This window comes from Salvia miltiorrhiza, chromosome 4 (assembly GCF_028751815.1).
Source record: "Salvia miltiorrhiza cultivar Shanhuang (shh) chromosome 4, IMPLAD_Smil_shh, whole genome shotgun sequence".
Classification (NCBI taxonomy): domain Eukaryota; kingdom Viridiplantae; phylum Streptophyta; class Magnoliopsida; order Lamiales; family Lamiaceae; genus Salvia; species Salvia miltiorrhiza.
In genome coordinates this window covers 49,372,383-49,389,592 of record NC_080390.1, presented here as the reverse complement: position 1 = coordinate 49,389,592, position 17,210 = coordinate 49,372,383, and the positions used below count along the sequence as shown (strand labels likewise).

Sequence of the window (17,210 nt, the reverse complement as noted above, 5' to 3'; positions counted from 1 at the left end):
CTGCGGCAAAATTGAAATAATTGTACCACTTCAAAACTGTAAAATGGCGCCGTTAAAACAAAACTACGCCATTTTGTATGCCCTCACTAGCAATTTTGACTGCCAAGCTTCAGCACTAATCCATATAGTATATTGTTTTATAAAATTCAGGTGAAACTGCAATTTTTATTTTCTAGTTTTAAATTTTGTGTCCTAATTTCTATTGATGATTACTTTCAACCTCATGAGTTTAAGAGAGAGAAAAAGAAAAATAGACATTAAAATTGTATTAGTATTGATTTTGTGTGAAAGGGAATAATTTGCATGGTGTTACATTGAGGTTACTTTTTGGTCATATCCATACGAAAGAGTTGATTTTTTACTATTGATTCTTAAAATGTTGGGATATCGAAAAATAAATAGACGGAAACAAAGATAAAGGATATTTAACGTAAATTAACTAAAATATGCAAAATATTTGATTAATTAAAAAATACTAGCATTTGCATCTCATACAATGAATGAGAAACGTTTTCATATTATCATATTTATAAATATAATAAAAAGTAAATTTTAACTGAAAATATTTGAGCTGAATATTAAAAAAATAAAGAAGAATTTAAAATAATAAAAATTGATATTATGAAAAAATAAAAAAAATAAGTTAAATTTAAAAATAGAATTATTCAAAAAAAGATGTGAGGTTAGAATTTTTAAAATTTTAAATCAAATATTTAGATAAAGTATACTCAAATTAAAGCACTTCTCGTGATTTTTAATTTGATATATATATATATATATATATATATATATATATATATATATATATTAAATATTTTATAATTAATAAGAGTATAGTATAGATTAAAAAAAACAATCGGGTTGCAACTGAAACACAGTATTGGGCGATGAAGATCCCGGATCCAAGTCGGCCCGCTTCCCGACACCCTACACTACAGTCTACAGAGCTCCAACTCCATTTGCATTTCCATTTCTATTTCTCTCCCAACTCTCTCTCTAATTACTAAACAAATCGAAAAAAATGGCAGCAATAACCCGATTATCTAGAAGACTATTGGCCCGCAGGCTCTCCACCTCGGTTCCGGGCCGGGCTTTCTCAGCTCAATCGGCTGAAAAAGTGACTCCACCGGCTCCGCTCATCAGGGAGTCACCGGATCGAGTGAAATGGGACTACCGGGGCCAGAGAAAGACCATACCTTTGGGGCAGTGGGCCCCCAAGATCGCCGTAGACGCTTACGTCGCGCCCAACGTCGTCTTGGCCGGCCAAGTGGTCGTCTGGGACGGCGCTTCCGTATGGAACGGCGCCGTTCTGCGCGGCGACCTTAACAAGATTTCCGTTGGCTTCTGTTCCAATGTGCAGGAGCGCTGCGTTGTACACGCCGCTTGGTCTTCTCCTACAGGTCACTTTCATTGCTTTACATTCTGATTCTGATGAAATTGTGGTTAGTTACGATTCAATTGCTTGGCTATTTTCGATTCTCTTTCTTCGGAATTAGGTATCTATAGTTAACGGGCGAAATTGTCGGTAGAATTTTTGGCTGCGCTAAATTGAATTGTATGTACATTTGTGGAATAACTAAATATATGATGACAAGGATATAACACATGATGTTTTATTCTGATTTTCAATAGTTCAATGATAGATTTTCTCATGTGAGATATGCGCTGTTTCAACTGGGGGCTGATTCAATGGAGTGAACATACAACGTTTCCAAGCTGGGTAATAAAATAAAGAGCTCACTTAGTGGTTACTCTGCCCAATTGCTACTGTTATCAAGCTTCAATTTACTGTAGCATGAGTGTGGACTTTGACTTTCCCTTACTTTTGGCGTTTTACGATAGTTGAAACCTTAATCCACAGGGGATCTAGCACGATACTCAGGATTGAATCCCTCTTTCATCTTTGTTGCTGAGGTTGTAGGCTATTTTGTGAAGAATAAAAATGGAGCTCATGTGAATGAAGGGTCACTTTTTAGATGGTAAGCTCATGAAGGGCAAAGCATAAGCCCGAACCACCGGTTTATGCTTGAGTCAAAATATTATGCGTGACAGAAATTTAGAGGAATTGGGAAATTGTGCATGGTTATGGCGCTGGCCTTTGACTTGCAAAAAGTCACCTCCATTGAGTACAAAACTTACAACCTTAGCAGAACCAAAAAATTTGTTAAAAAGTAACTTAAACAGAACTGCTGAAAAACACATCTAATAACCTAATCTCATACCAAAAGTGTAAAAAATAAAATAAAATAGAAGAATTCAGCTACCCATTTGAATTTTTTCTTCCCTTCGTTATTCGCTTACTGGAGTCTTGAATCCCAGCTACCATTTTCACTGGTTAAGAGAGGAATTCAGCTTCTAAATTTTAGAATATTCTTCATGTGACTTGCTTTTTCATTACATTTTGAGAACTCTGCCTAATGTTTTCAATAAATATTTAGCTCTAGTCTTTTAATTGTTCTTTTGTCCTTTAAGAGCAAACGACATGCTATTATAATGTAAGAGCTATCACTGCTTACCTTTTATCGTTGTGTAATCGAGTTTTCACCTCATGTTTTTATGTAGCATTTCTCTTACTGTTTATTTATGCGTCCTCATTAAAAATCTAAAGAACAGGATTGCCTGTTGGAGACCTTTCGAGGCCTGGGGCCTTGCGCTGCCTCGAGAACTATTATATGCTTGTCTTTGTGCCTTCACTTGTAAAACACCATTTCTTTGCAAATGTGTTTTACATTGTGTGTATCTTATGTAGAAGAATTGCTTATGAATGTGACCATGCTGGCATGTTGTATATTTTCTACTGATGGATTGCCGCATCTCATCATTATTGCACCTATCTGCATCTGCTTGAGCCAGTTCTAAGCTGACATGATTGGTTTTAGCCTAAATTTTCTTAGAGGAGTAGCTGCTTTCTCCTAGCCTTTGCATTCCCCCTTGGGCTTATTTACTCTTTAGCTCAACAATTTTTCGACTATGTGACCTATCAACCAGATTTCTCCGCATAGTACACTCTGATGATCTCAATTGTTGTTAAAAGGTCATCGCTGACCTTCAGATGTCTTAAGAATTGTAGGGCAGGGAATATACTAGTTTTATTATGATCCACAAAGTCAAATCAGCATCAACAGAACTTTACAAGCTGATGGTGCTATATAATATCATTTAGTTGATTGAAATATTCAGTGTTTTTGAATAATACCTTGTTTTCATCGTTAATCTAATTTATGCCTTCACAAGAATAAGTGGATGCAATGAAGATAACTAAGTGCGCCAAATGGGACGACTTAGTACACTGCTTTGTTCCTCATATCTTAGTGTAATATTTGAGCATGGTTTTGTATTCATTTCTATATGCTTGAACTTGTCTGTCACAAGTTTATAGTGAAACATATGGCGTGAGATCTCTAGCTGAAATATATTGCATGTTTGACAGGGTTGCCAGCCGAAACACTAATTGAGAGGTTTGTTACAATTGGCGCATACAGTCTCTTGCGCTCCTGCACAATTGAGCCCGAATGCATTGTTGGGCAGCACTCCATTCTCATGGAAGGTTCCATGATGGAAACACATTCCATCCTTGAGGCTGGATCCGTGGTTCCTCCGGGAAGGAGAATACCAAGTGGGGAACTCTGGGCAGGAAATCCTGCAAAGTTTGTGAGGGCTTTGACTCATGAGGAGACACTCGAGATCCCTAAACTTGCTGTCGCAATAAACGACCTGAGCAGAAGCTACTGCTCCGAGTTTTTGCCCTATTCAACTGTATATTTGGAAGTTGAGAAGTTGAAGAAATCTCTAGGTATTTCCATCTAAAGTGTGTGATGTTATGTTGCTCTTTTTTTGCAAGAAATAAGCAACCATGAGACTGATGCGAGGCGTTCAACCGTTCCTGCGTAGTGTCTTTCGTTTAGCATGCCACCATCAAAGAAAATGGTTTATTGACTTGTTTGATTTTTGCCAGTTATGCACTTCATATCATCTTCTTCCTATAATGCTTGTAGCTTTTTAAAATTTGAATTTCCTTTTCTTTCCCATGATTTATGTGTCGCAATTGTTGAATTCAAGGTTGGGCAACTTAGTCCAACTAATTGTATTATTACGTGTATTCCTAATGGGGTGGATTTTGATGGTTGCTTGCCATCCGATAATAATAACGCATAATAGTAAACCACGTTTATGAAAAGATAGTATTCACAATCAATGTTTTTTTATGATGATATCAATATCAAGTAAAAATATGTTTTTGTTCTTCCTAAATCGGTATTAATAGCTAATAATATAGAGTTAATCACTGTTTTTTTACACAATAGAGTTAATTACTTTTAAATACACTAATGTTAGTCCAATTTTAATTTGCCGCCTGAAGTGAAAAATTGGCCATATTAATTGAAAGACATCGTTTTGATTCTCACATCACTTTTTTTTTTTGACAAATCAACTTTGATTTTGGGTAATTTAATTTCATATAAATTTCTAAGTTGATTTGACAAATTAAATTTTAGCCAAAGTTGGTGAGTTTAGCGACTTTTAATCCTATTATACATTATGTAAAGAATTAGTCACACTTTTGGTTTTGGAGTTGGGATTCAGCAATGACGACTAAATTACCTCACAATAAATAACATAAATGTAGAATGAGTTTTATTTGTACCTGAATTAAAAGAATTAGATACACATATGATATGATGACCATTTATTTATTTAGTAAAATAAATTTATGTGAGGTGAAGAATTAATCTGTGATAATTAACTTTTTTCCGAAATCCTTAATTAACATTTTATGTCAAGATCGCCGTGGATGCTACGTCGTCTTGGCCGGCATGGAAGGTTCCGGATCCGAGACACTCGAGATCCCTTAAACGACCTGAGCTGTATATTTAGAAGTTGAAGAAATCTCAAGTGTGTCATGTAATGCTGCTCTTCCTTTTCGAAGTAATAACCACTCATTCAACTGTTCTACTCATTATTTTGTTTAGGTCACCAGTCCTTTCATCCTTTCATCTTTCAAATGTAATGATGCTTATGGGTTGCAATTGTTGAATTTTATTATACTGTTGTATTCATTATAGGGTGTTTTCATAATTCTTTTTTGTTCTATTCTTTGAACAAATACACAAAATAGAGGGGTTTTGAGGTGCAAATACACCATCGTAATTTAATTTCCATGAGTTACAGATGATGCCTGGAGTTGCATAGCAAATAAAAATTGTGCGACATCATGGAAATCTTTTTCTATACGCTTTCATCAATTATCATCTAAAATATGCAGCCAACAATTCCGATACAAAGGGGATACAGGAGCACTGAAGGTAGTATTGTCACACCATCTTAGATCTACAATAAAACTGAGAAATGAATTAGAAAATTGTTTGCATTTCTACATAAAAAGATTAAATGTAAAGACTTTACACATAGTAGACTTGTCTCAGTCATATAATGCTCTTCCACAGTTACTATAAAACCATTTATGGACCTCGACATCAAGAAGACAACCTTCCACCTACGCCACGACCATCTAGCGAAGACCGGATGATATATTTATCTAATGTTGTGGTAGCGGCGGACAGTACGTCATGACTAAGTAAACAGCACTGTAGACATGCTGACTGCAGTGGACAAGATCGCCTTCTTCATTGTCTTGGTCATACAAGTTCAAATTCCCACGACAAATTTCCCCAGCGCAGTAAGTACCCCCAAAAGCAACCCCAGGAAAGTTCTTCAGAAAAGGTGAGCTATCGATACCAGCAAGTCCAAAGAATGAGTCGCCCCGGCCACAACAAGTAAAGATAATGCCACCAAAGACGTTACTTTTGTCAAAATGATCAACATCGCTCACATGGTTGTTTCCGCAGTCACAACCTAGCTTCAGATGCCTCAGGTTATTTGAAAGTTTGGTGCAAGATGACAAAGCAGCTCCTGAATCTGAGATATAAAAACGGAAGGGGTCTCCAGTTTTGATACCAACAGAATTCACAATCAGATATTCTTCATCCCCTCTGGAAAAAAACAAAAACGCTAAATTTGTTTACAATTGAAGACAACGAGTATACAAGCTTTTAATATTTCAAGCACATTAAAGAATGCACTTTATGCTAAAGCTCAGTCTCCCTGGACATGCAAGCTAATAAGTTCACTTAGGAAATTTAGAAGAGAAGTTCCTCAGTTCCAAATGATTAAGCCTTCTATAAGACAAACTACAAAATAAATGTGGTCAAACATGGTCACACAATCCTCTACCAGCCTATAAGAGTGTCGAATGTATGCTTCTTATCTTTTCATTCTTTAAGATGTTTCTACCATGTTATTAATATGTTACATTACACATTATTATTTACATAAAGTTTGTTGACAGATGTAGTTTTGCACCCTTCAGTAAATTAATATACAATGCTATGTATGCTATAAGATCTCCAGGGCTGAAGATAATTAGACCATATATTTTAGATCATCTTTTTTTACTCTTGTCTATATGGCCAACTTTTTCAGCAGAGGTAAATACTTGCTAAAGATTCTTATTCAGGAGAGGGAAAGGTGACTTAGAGCTTTACCTTTAAAAATTCATACATGAAAATTAACTATTGTCAGAGAGTAATTCATCCGGTATTCCTAACATTTCTACTAATAATAGTACTTTGCTCCTAGTAAGTTGAACGGAAGAGAAAATCTATAAATAGATGGGGAGCAAATAGCATAGAATGTGTATTACCCCCGCACTTCATGGAATTCAAGAAATTGCATCCGTCTTACTCTTTCCATCCCAAATGAGCATTTTCTTCTTTTGGTTACTCCAATATAGAAAGCTGGATACTGTATACGATCTCCTAGCTGCACAATTATATTAAAAAAAAAGAAGAAATAAAAAAGAAGTTACGAAAGATTTGATAGAAAATTGCTATCCTTACTGCTTCAAAGCAGAAAGTGTATCGTATAGGAAAAATGAAAACTTGATATAGACAAGACGAGACACTCTGCGTAGCATCTACTAAAAGCAACAGAGCTGATGAAAGATAGTAACAATGACTGTTAACTAATAAAAGAAAAGTTATTGCCTCCAGAAAGAAAGGAAAAAAAGAAAAAGAAAATCAATATTATATTCTTTGGGTCATCGTTCGTTGTTAATTAAAAGCTTCAGTAATGAACTACATGATTCTGATGTTAAGTACAAATTGTGAGTTTCTACCCTTAACTCCATCTACAAAGAAAATGTAGACCAACCACTTTCAGTAGTATAAACGTACAAAAGGAGATTCAAGCAGTTTCTAGCTAGCTTTACCTACTGCACAAAACTCTGACAGTTAATTTAATGGACGCCTTCTTTCATATTCAGTAACAACTTTTCAATTGAGAAACAAAACAACATAACGACAAAGTTGGGAGTAGACTACAGATACCTCATCATAGATTTCCTCTAAAATTGCTTGGCCGTCAAGATGCCCACGAACTGTTTCTCTAGATGCAGTGAGCCAGGTAGAATTTTGCCGACTTTTAACAGAAGCTGCTTTGTAGGTGGGACCGATTGGTGATATGCCAGTTGACAACATGACATGGAATTTAGTTTCTCCAATATCTGCAAATAGTAATACATTCAAACAATAGTGATATTGGAAACTGATGGAAATTTAACAGGGACAATAATTTTGTTAATATTGTGTTTGAGATTCTTGAAAATATTTTTTTCTCACAAGGCCAAAATGAAGGATGAACTCACCCAAAGGCTTGTTCGCATCCCTTGCAAATACTAGGGCAACTGCTGCACAACCGGAGTTCGGTGAATTGGTAATAGTGTTTCTATTATCACTTCTATACAGAAATTGACAGCCTCCACCACCAACAATGAATGTATCCTCAGACAAGGCATATTCTAAGAACAATAACCAATAAAAAAGTGTTACTCATACACTCTGATTAGGTTGAAACATCAAAATTCAAGTTCCCTGAAACTTAATACACATTAGATGCACTTTATTGCACGAGTTTCCTTTTGAATTCAGATACAGATATATATTATGAAAAATTCAGTGTCCAAGAACGACCAGTCACAGGTTACTCACCAAGTGTTTGAAGAACTGGGTTGATGTCTGTTTCCCGATCCTAACACATCATTTAGTTATAATGTCAGACACATATTGCAATATGAGATCTATCAAAGTACATAACAATGTATCTGACCTCACAATGTTATAAATAATTCCTGCCTACTGCATGCATGTATCTCACTTCACCTCCCATTCATAATCTATTAAGACTTTAAGAGTGCCTAGTTTTTCTTTTGGCACAAGTTTCTGCGACCATGCTTTTTTGCTGACACAAAACTTAAAAAGGAAATTAAATGGTATTGAAACTAGGAGGAGTCCAAAGAGCTTGCACCAAGCTAGAAAAATTAAATGATTTAAGCACCCATCAACATCTGTACTGGGAAAAGTATATCACTTAGAAGCACCAGTCAGAAGAAAATAGATGAACAAAAGCAAAGTCCAGAACTTCAACTCACAGAAAACAATATTATTCCAGCAGGAGATGCAGGATCTGAGACAGTTGATGTAGCTCCTTTGATATCCATCACAAAGTCATCAATAAGAATGCCCTGAGGTCCCTAACATTGTAAGCATTTTAGAACATATTTATCCATAGGCATACTGAAGTTTCTCCCCTGAATTCATTTTAGACATATCTATCATTAAATAATTTAGGTGGAGATAGCTATATTACCTTATTCCTGAACAACAGAGGAACTATATGGACCTTTAGTCCTGGTAAAAATCCAATTGTCATTGAAATGCCCCCTTTTTCTTCGAGCAATTCAGCACCATGATCCTCCTCCTCTGTTATTTCCCATTGAACCTAGAACAAAACCTAAAATAAATACTAGAAGTAATAAGAGAAAAACCATTTATCTCCATATTCATATCGAATATGAAGACACCTAACTCCACAATTGAACAACTGAAGAAGCAATGTCGCATAAAATAGCAATTTCATAGGGGAGAAAACCCATTTTTTTTAGATCCGTATCTGTGTAAGAATGTAAATAATTAAGTTTTATGGCTTGTTACCTCTACAAACTGATCTGTGAGCACATTCCTGCCAATAACTCCTTCGCACACATTGACAATTACAGGAATCCTGGTACCAAATTTCCCTTCAATCTGCAAAAATAGACCTTTTTTAACTATCTAGTCAGAAAATAGGCAGATTAAACCCCCCTAAACATATACAGATTTAAGGCTAGAGTGAGGGGCCATACCATTTGGAAAGCAGCTTGCAAGCAAAAGTAGGGACCAATAGACACCATCACGAAATGAGGGCGAATTGGTTCAAGTAAGACTTTGTCCATAACCTCATTCACAGCATTCTGCACCGTAACAGCTAAAAAAATTGTAGTGGATACTGGGGAACCAAGACAATGAAACTGATGGAATAAAACACACAAAATGAGCTTAGTTCCTTTAACTGTATGCCATGGGCCTCTAAAGTCTAAATACTTCTCACATCATAGTTCCTTTCATTCATAGTTACTTTTAATGTAGTGATCTTTATAGCTTCTTTCATTACGTGAACTTCCCAAAATCATTCCAGCTAAATCTAGAGTCTAGACCTATTATTGCAGTACGCAAGATGCATATGAGACTAAAGCCTAAATTCCAAGCGCAAAATCTTCAGTTTGCCATAATTCATAGGAACCAGACAAGCTACAATGCAAGATCACTTCTTTGGTACGCCAATAAAACTAGAAGCAGAAAAAGATTAAAGAGCAACTATCAAGCTCGGAGAAAAAAGAGTAAAATAAGTTGGGACCTCAAGAGTAGGGTTAAAAGATACGGCGGAGCAAAGCTTCGGAACGGAGAGGACGCGGTGGCAGAGAGAGTTCCAGGAGCGACTAACGCACGCCGCCGATGCAAAGGATAGCGCCGGCAACCGAGTGAGTATGTTCTGCATGAGATCGTCCCCTAAATCGTCGATTGTAGCCACAATATTTTGGCTGCCGCTTCCTGTTTTCTCCTTCGCTTTCGACATTTTCTTCAGTGATGGAAAGGATTGAAGTTCGTCCATGGCAGAAATAAAGAGGGCTCAAAATTGTGAACGGCGGATACAAAGGGAAAATTTTGGAGATGCTTTCTTTCGAACACGTGTTATCAAAATTCCAACAGCTGATTGGTACCAACAAAATTAAATTGGTTATATTAGATTAGGATCATATCTGATCATATTATATGAATGAAATACTATACATTATACATATATTTTTGGTACATAATGTGTATTGAACAAATAATATACTATAAAATACTATTAATTTTTAGGTAAATATTATTTTAACAAATCATCAACTATATTGTAAATTATTTTTTAAAAATTAAAATTATGAACTTTACCAATTTTGTTTTATTTCCCATACACTTTTTACTCTAAAATATTAATGTGGCTTGTTGAATGTCATATGTAAAATTGTGTGCTTACACCGACGTGGCCTGGGCGGCCACTGCTGCCAATACTAGTAGGAGATCCAGAATCACCATCTTATTGCAGTGCTTCAAAAGTTGAAAACAATGCCACCAATTATATTAATACTAGCATCCGACATTGGAACAAGACCCTCATTGTCCTGATTCCAAAGACAAAGAGGCCAAAAGAGTTGAAAAACTTTCGCCCTATTAGCCTTTGCAACACGTCTTACAAGATTGTTGCGAAAGTTCTTGCCAATAGGCTTCGTTCAGCGCTTCACGGGGTCATCGATGAATCTCAAAGTGCCTTTATTCCGGGCCGACTTATTTCTGATAACATCATTTTGGGGTATGAGTGCATGCACTGGATTAGAAATAAGAAACATGGGCATGATAGTTTTGCAGCTGCAAAGTTGGACATGAGTAAAGCGTCTGACAGAGTTGAATGGAAATTTCTTCGTGCTATGTTGGTGATTCTCAGATTTCCACTTCCCCTGATTGATCTCGTTATGCAGTGTATTGGCACAGTGGAGTTTTCTTTTGTCATCAACAGTAAAGTTTATGGCTCGATCATCCCATCTCGGGGACTTCGTCAAGGCTGCCCTTTGTCCCATTTCCTGTTTGTCGTTTGCGCACATGGCTTTTCGTCTCTTCTCCGACACTTTGAGAATCAAGGTCTTTTGAGTGGCATCACTATGGCTCGTCATTGCCCTTCCATTGTCAACCTTTTTTTTTTGCAGACGACAGCCTTATTTTTTTAAAGGCTAACGAGCAAACTGCTGATCACCTTGGGAACGTTTTTAAGATCTATGAGAAGGCTTCTGGTCAGATTATCAATTATGAAAAGTCGGCTATATCTTTTAGCCCTAATGCAACTGAAGATGTTATCGAGAAGGTCACTGCCTCTTTGGGTATTATCGAAACTGCTGGCCATGCGGTTTACTTGGGACTTCCGACCTTCATTCCTCGACAAAAGAAACTTCACTTTGATTATCTGAGAGACCGGGTTGCAAAGAAATTCCGTTCATGGGATCATAAGTTATTTTCTGCAGGAGGAAAAGAGACGCTCATTAAATCAGTGATTCAATCAATTCCCACGTACACAATGTCTTGTTTTCGCATTCCGGTGGGTGTTTGCTCGGATATTGAAAGAGAGTGTGCTCGGTTTTGGTGGGGTGATACGGCTGATGCTCGAAAGCTTTATTGGGCGAAATGGTCTCATCTCTGCCAGCCCAAAGCGTCGGGAGGGCTTGGTTTCCGTCAACTTATCCCTTTTAATCAAGCCTTGTTGGCCAAATAAGTTTGGCGATTGATTAAAAATCCTACGTCTCTCTTGGCCCGTGTTCTTAAATCAAGGTATTTCAAAAATTGTGATATTATGGACGCTTCTCTTTCGCCTAATTGTTCTTTTGTGCGGAGATCTATTTGTTGGGGGCGTGAGCTTATTGATAATGGCTTACGTTGGAAAGTTGGAAGGGGTGATAAGATCAAAGCCTTTTCCGATCGTTGGATACCGGGTAGGGGTGCTTGGCCCACTGCCGGGATCATGAGTTCTCTTGCTCCGAAGACAGTTTCGGAGTTCATTGGTTCAGTTGGGACGTGGAATAAGGACAAGCTTGCAGCCTCCTTTCCACATTTCATTGTGGACGCCATATGTTCGATTGAGTTACCCAAAGAAGTTAAGGAAGACACCTGCTTTTGGGGGTTTGACGAGAAAGGAAAGTATGGTGTTAAATCGGGTTATCTTTGTGCTACCCATTTTTACAGCTCTCATGAGAATTCGTCAAGCTCAGGGTCAGAGAAATGGTGGAAGTTTTTATGGGCTCTCGATCTCCCACCTAAGGTGCTCCATTTTGCTTGGAGAGCCTTACATGATTTGATTGCTATGAATGTGAACCTTGCCAATCATCATGTCCCTACACATGCTATTTATTTTTGGTGTAACAGGGATTGGAGAACTACCTGTCATGGGCTTTTGTGGTGTTCGAGAGTTAGAGAGTACTGGAAGCAAACGGTTTTTTGGGAAGATATTAAACATCTGCAACGTCTTACTCTGATGGATATTTGCCGAGCTGTGACATGCAAGCGGGGGCAGAAAGGTCTGGAACTTTGGCTTTTCCTTCTTTGGATGACTTGGAATTTTTTATGTGACCTCAAACATGGTAAGCGTAAGGCCACAAATTCTCTCAACTTGATCGAAGGACAACGGTTTTTGGAGGCTTTTCAGCAAGTCCGAGACCGTGTTTTGATTGAGCATCGGTTGCTGCCAAAGGAGGGTACTCGTCACTGGTACCCGCCGCCTCTGGGGGTTCTTCGTGTTGATGTGGATGTGGCGTTTCAGGAGGCGGGCAGTCGTGTTGGAGTGGGCTTCATCCTTCGAAATTCTGGAGGTTCTATCATTGCCGCGGGGTGTCAAAAAATCGGCTTCTCAGATACGGTGTTATTGGGTGAACTTCATGCTTTGTTGCTGGCGGTGGGTTTTTGCTTGGAAATAGATTCGGGGCCGGTGGTTATGTTTTCAGATTCTCTTCTCGCTATACATGTTCTTCAAGATAACCATCACGGGTCGGACTCTCTTTGTGACGATCTCTATGAGGCATTTGCTCATGCCCGTCAGTCCTTTGTTCTTGATTTCTTTCACGCTCGTCGTGAAGCTAATCGTGCAGCTCACGAGCTTGCCCGTTTTTCGTTGTCTACTTCTGATGTAATTATCTAGAAGGCCGACTTTCCAAGTTGGCTTCTTGATATTGTTGCTTCGGATTTGCGTTTATAATATGCTCTACTTTTCCCTAAAAAAAATTATATTAATAACGCGTTTCAAAAAGAAAAATTATCAAAATAACGAATTTGAATGTTCATGCTTAGAGCAACAGCATCTGTTGGGTCATGCGAGTAGCTCAAGTCAATTGCATTGATGACATCGCAAACACCTATGACATGTCAATTATATGTCAATCAGCTATGACATGTCATTGTTTTATTTTTTTAATAATCTTATTTATTTATAATTAATTTTTTTTAAAAAAATCACCTACCCTACCCCCCATCCCCAAACACCCCTCAAACCTACCCCCTTCCCCAACCCCTCGACCACCACCTCCCAAACCCCGGCCTACAAACACCCCCCAAATCTACCCCCTTCCCCAAACCCTCTTCACCTCTTCCATCTACCCCCATCCCCAAACATCCAGAGCCGCTGCCCGCCCAAAATCGAAAGAAGGAGAGAGCTGTGGTTGTTGCCGTCTCTGGGGACAATTTGGGGTGGCAATTTGCAGAGGGATTTGGGGGTGACGATTTGAAGGAGGGAGGCCGCGATTTGGACTGGCGATTTGAAGGAAGGGAGGATTTGCAGAGCGCCGGTGGGTGGCTTTCTGCTGCGTCGCTGGCTTTCTCCCACCCCCAAATCAAAACCCTAGGACCGAGAATCAGGCGAGAGAGAGATGATCGGCGGCGGTTGTTTTTTTCCGGCGAAGAAGGTGTCTACGAGAGAGAGAGATTTCTGAAAAAAAAAATCTTTTTTTTAATTGTTGTCGAAAATCAAAACGACGTCGTATTGTTTTAAAAGAAACGACGCCGTTTTCTTACGCCGCCGACTATGCCACGTTGTAATTACGGTAGTTCATGTTAGCTTCAAATTTGGGGGATTTTTTAATTTTGGGAACATTAAGAACAAATTCTTTATTCATGTATTCCTACGCCGATTTTTAAATTGGTGAGAATATCGCAAAATTTCGAAAAACTTTTGAATTTTATGGCAAGTAACCCTTAAATTTATATACTTTGTCATAATAATTAATTATCCGTCTCAACAGAGACCCGAATATTACATAATAAACATTAATATACACAAATAAGATATTAATGAATTAGAAAAAGATAAATCACGTAGGCGTGTTGATAAATGTCTGTACCTGTCAAGAATGTATATGTTACTCATAACCAACTAATTTGAATAACAAAACACTTAAAATTAGAGAAAGTTTCACGAAGACGTGTCAATAAATATTCGTATCCGTCTAAAATGTATATACTCGTACACATCCCAAATTTGATTAATTACATGAACCCGCTAATTAGTTTTTTTTCGTCTCAATTCTATACAGTAATTATACCGGCTAACTTAAATCCGGCTGTTTTAAATGAATTATACAAATTCTATATATCATTTTGTTGAGCCTCTGAATTAGGAAATATTCTGCAAAATCACCAATGTGTATCATTTTGTTTAGATTTTCAGTTGAAAAATTCTACTGAAAAACTATTGTGGTTGCACAAAATTTATCATTTTATATAGATTTTTGAATTGATGAAGTCTTATGAAAAATCAATATGATATTTAAAATGAAATGGATCAAATATTGTTGTATTTTTTTTTATAATAATATTGTAAATATATATCCCATCACGTTTATTTTAGAGAAATTATTTATATTTCAAAAAGACATATATATTGTAGTGCTGGAATGAATGAAAACATATTAATTTACAATAAAAAAATTTCTTAAGGAATTTTGTGATACTATACTATTCAATAAAATATAAAAGAACCAAAAATATCAATCAATGAAAAGCGTAAAGGGGAAAGAATATATGCAATAATAATAATAATAATAATAATAATAATAATAATAATAATAATAATAATAATAATAATAATAATAATAATAATAATAGAGAGGAGAGAAAAATATTTTATTTTGAAACCTCTAACTTGTATAGCTTTTTTTATTTTAAATCTATTATTTATATATTATATATCAAAATAAAGCTCTCGTCATGATCTTTAAATTTGATATGTATATTGAATATTTTATTATTAATTAAAAATTATGCTTTTAGGAAAAAAGAGAAAAAAATTAGAATAAAAAGAAAAAGAAATAAAGAAAATATTAATTATGAAAATTTTCTATGTTTAGTTTGAGATTTCCATGTTTAAATTTATTTGAAGAGCTCTAGAATTGCAGGAAAATAAAATAAAAGTCTCACATTAATCCATATAATAGGACCATGAATCAAGGAGAGACTAAGAATCATTAATGGTATTATATAATGATGATTAGAAAAGAGGTTGATTCTAGTGAGATTGTTTTTTTTGTGAGATGTGAGATTAATGAATAAGCCGATATATAGTGATGAATAAGACAGTATGTAATGTTGAATAACGATATTTTAAAAAAATTGTAAAATTTTCGTTCGCTCCAGAATTCGAACCCATGTAAAATTTTCCCTCCTATAAATAAATATCAGCTATATGATGCATTAAATCAACGTCTATAATTAAATCAATCTACTAGACTACTATCTCACATATATGAGTGATCCCATTGGATCCATTTACTATTAGAAAAACTCTAAAGACTCATCAATATTATAACCAAACATATGTAATCTTTCATCTACGTGACCCAACAATTGCTACTATTTCTTAATCATTTTTCACTGTCTTTTTGAGCTTATGCAACAAAATGGGTCAATGGATTCTCGTATAATTAAAAGGGGTAGAGAGGTTTTCAATCCAATATTCCAATATAATTAGGATAATTAAGTAGGTCGATCTTCTTCCAAAAGTACCTATGTATACAAACAAATTTTCCTCTGGAAACCCAACAATCACTGACTGACAAATTATTTCAGGAAAAATCCCTCCTCACTCACACTCACATTTTAGACCAGAATCTGAATAGTTGCGACCCTATGTATTCTGTATGTTAATATATAATTATTTACTTTCTATCAACTCAACTTTCAAGAAGGTTTTAATAATTCCATTTTTATGCATTTCAAATACCCAGTCCTAATTGTATAGACGTGGATGAATGGCCATTTCAAGAAACTGGAAACAAGACATGATAGATGAAGAGAATCCAGGCAAGTCTCTCTCTCTCTCTCTGTGTGTGTGTGTTGTTTTGATAATGAAGTCATTTTACACGCTTCTGTTGTTTGGTATTGTCAACGGATTCTTTTATACGAGAACATAATCAGAGAAACGAAGATAAAAGGCCATTTTCCCCCTCTCCTCCGACATCTTTCATTAAATGATGCAAAAATGGTTGTTGGTTTTTGGAAATTCGAAGTGCATTATATATACAAAACAGTATTTGACATAGTTGGCTTGCTATTTTAAAATTTAATTGTAGGTTTGAGAGTGGCATTATGCAGCGGAGAAGAAGGTGGTAAAAAATGTATAATATCAAGGCATCTTCTTCCTGTGTTGCTCAGGTATATACTTTTAACACAATTTTATACGCTGACAATCAAATTTCAAACACAAGTATGTTTTTCATATTACCAGAGTTATTCTTGCCACATTTTCTACACTGCAGGAGCTTGATAAAAGAAAAAGTTAAGCTACTAATTTTCATGCAAATAAGTGTTATACATCCCATGTAGATATTTTAATTATATGCCTTTTAATATGTGTGTTTCCATAAGAAAATGGCTAATCATTTTAGTATCAATTATGTCAAGGGTTGAAAATCAATCCGATCAAAATTAAATTATTCAATTTTTAAAAAAATATATCAATTGATCCAAACTAAAATTGTCCTTCTAATCGACCTGATTTTGAACCGTACTTAATTTTGATTTTTGAATTTGACATTATTTTTTATTTTAAAATTTTAGAATCATGTCACCAAACTCAACTCAAATATTGATCATAAGAGCTTGTTTGGTACGAGTAATTAGGGTGTATAATATATTTATGACACTAAACTTGTTTGGTAACAAGTAATACGAAACACACTACCTTTATAAATTAAAAGCTCGAAAATA

At 36.0% G+C, this 17,210-nt stretch overlaps 3 protein-coding genes across 4 annotated transcripts; 2 read left to right on the top strand and 1 right to left on the bottom strand.

The window, feature by feature from the left end:
* The first annotated feature begins 854 nt into the window (after positions 1-854).
* Positions 855-4,177, top strand: LOC131020169 (gamma carbonic anhydrase-like 2, mitochondrial). The gene is made up of 2 exons (XM_057948856.1): positions 855-1,400; positions 3,431-4,177. Exons 1-2 carry the CDS (start codon positions 1,022-1,024, stop codon positions 3,805-3,807), a joined length of 756 nt encoding a protein of 251 aa, XP_057804839.1. The 5' UTR covers positions 855-1,021; the 3' UTR covers positions 3,808-4,177.
* A 1,170-nt stretch (positions 4,178-5,347) lies between these two features.
* LOC131020168 (F-box/LRR-repeat protein At5g63520) lies at positions 5,348-10,174 on the bottom strand. Of its 2 annotated transcripts, none has more exons than XM_057948854.1 (10): positions 9,790-10,174; positions 9,239-9,346; positions 9,048-9,140; positions 8,704-8,835; positions 8,486-8,587; positions 8,046-8,085; positions 7,703-7,855; positions 7,386-7,561; positions 6,701-6,819; positions 5,348-5,990 (listed from the first exon to the last, which is right to left on the bottom strand). In XM_057948854.1, exons 1-10 carry the CDS (start codon positions 10,042-10,044, stop codon positions 5,537-5,539), a joined length of 1,632 nt encoding a protein of 543 aa, XP_057804837.1. In that variant the 5' UTR covers positions 10,045-10,174; the 3' UTR covers positions 5,348-5,536. The 2 variants fall into 2 exon arrangements, with proteins under 2 accessions (XP_057804837.1, XP_057804838.1); XM_057948855.1 differs by having other exon boundaries at positions 8,486-8,578; positions 9,790-10,169.
* A 621-nt stretch (positions 10,175-10,795) lies between these two features.
* Positions 10,796-11,736, top strand: LOC131023552 (uncharacterized). Its single transcript, XM_057953097.1, has 2 exons — positions 10,796-11,111; positions 11,177-11,736. The coding sequence occupies exons 1-2, from the start codon at positions 10,796-10,798 to the stop codon at positions 11,734-11,736; spliced, it is 876 nt and encodes a 291-aa protein (XP_057809080.1).
* Positions 11,737-17,210: the final 5,474 nt, after the last annotated feature.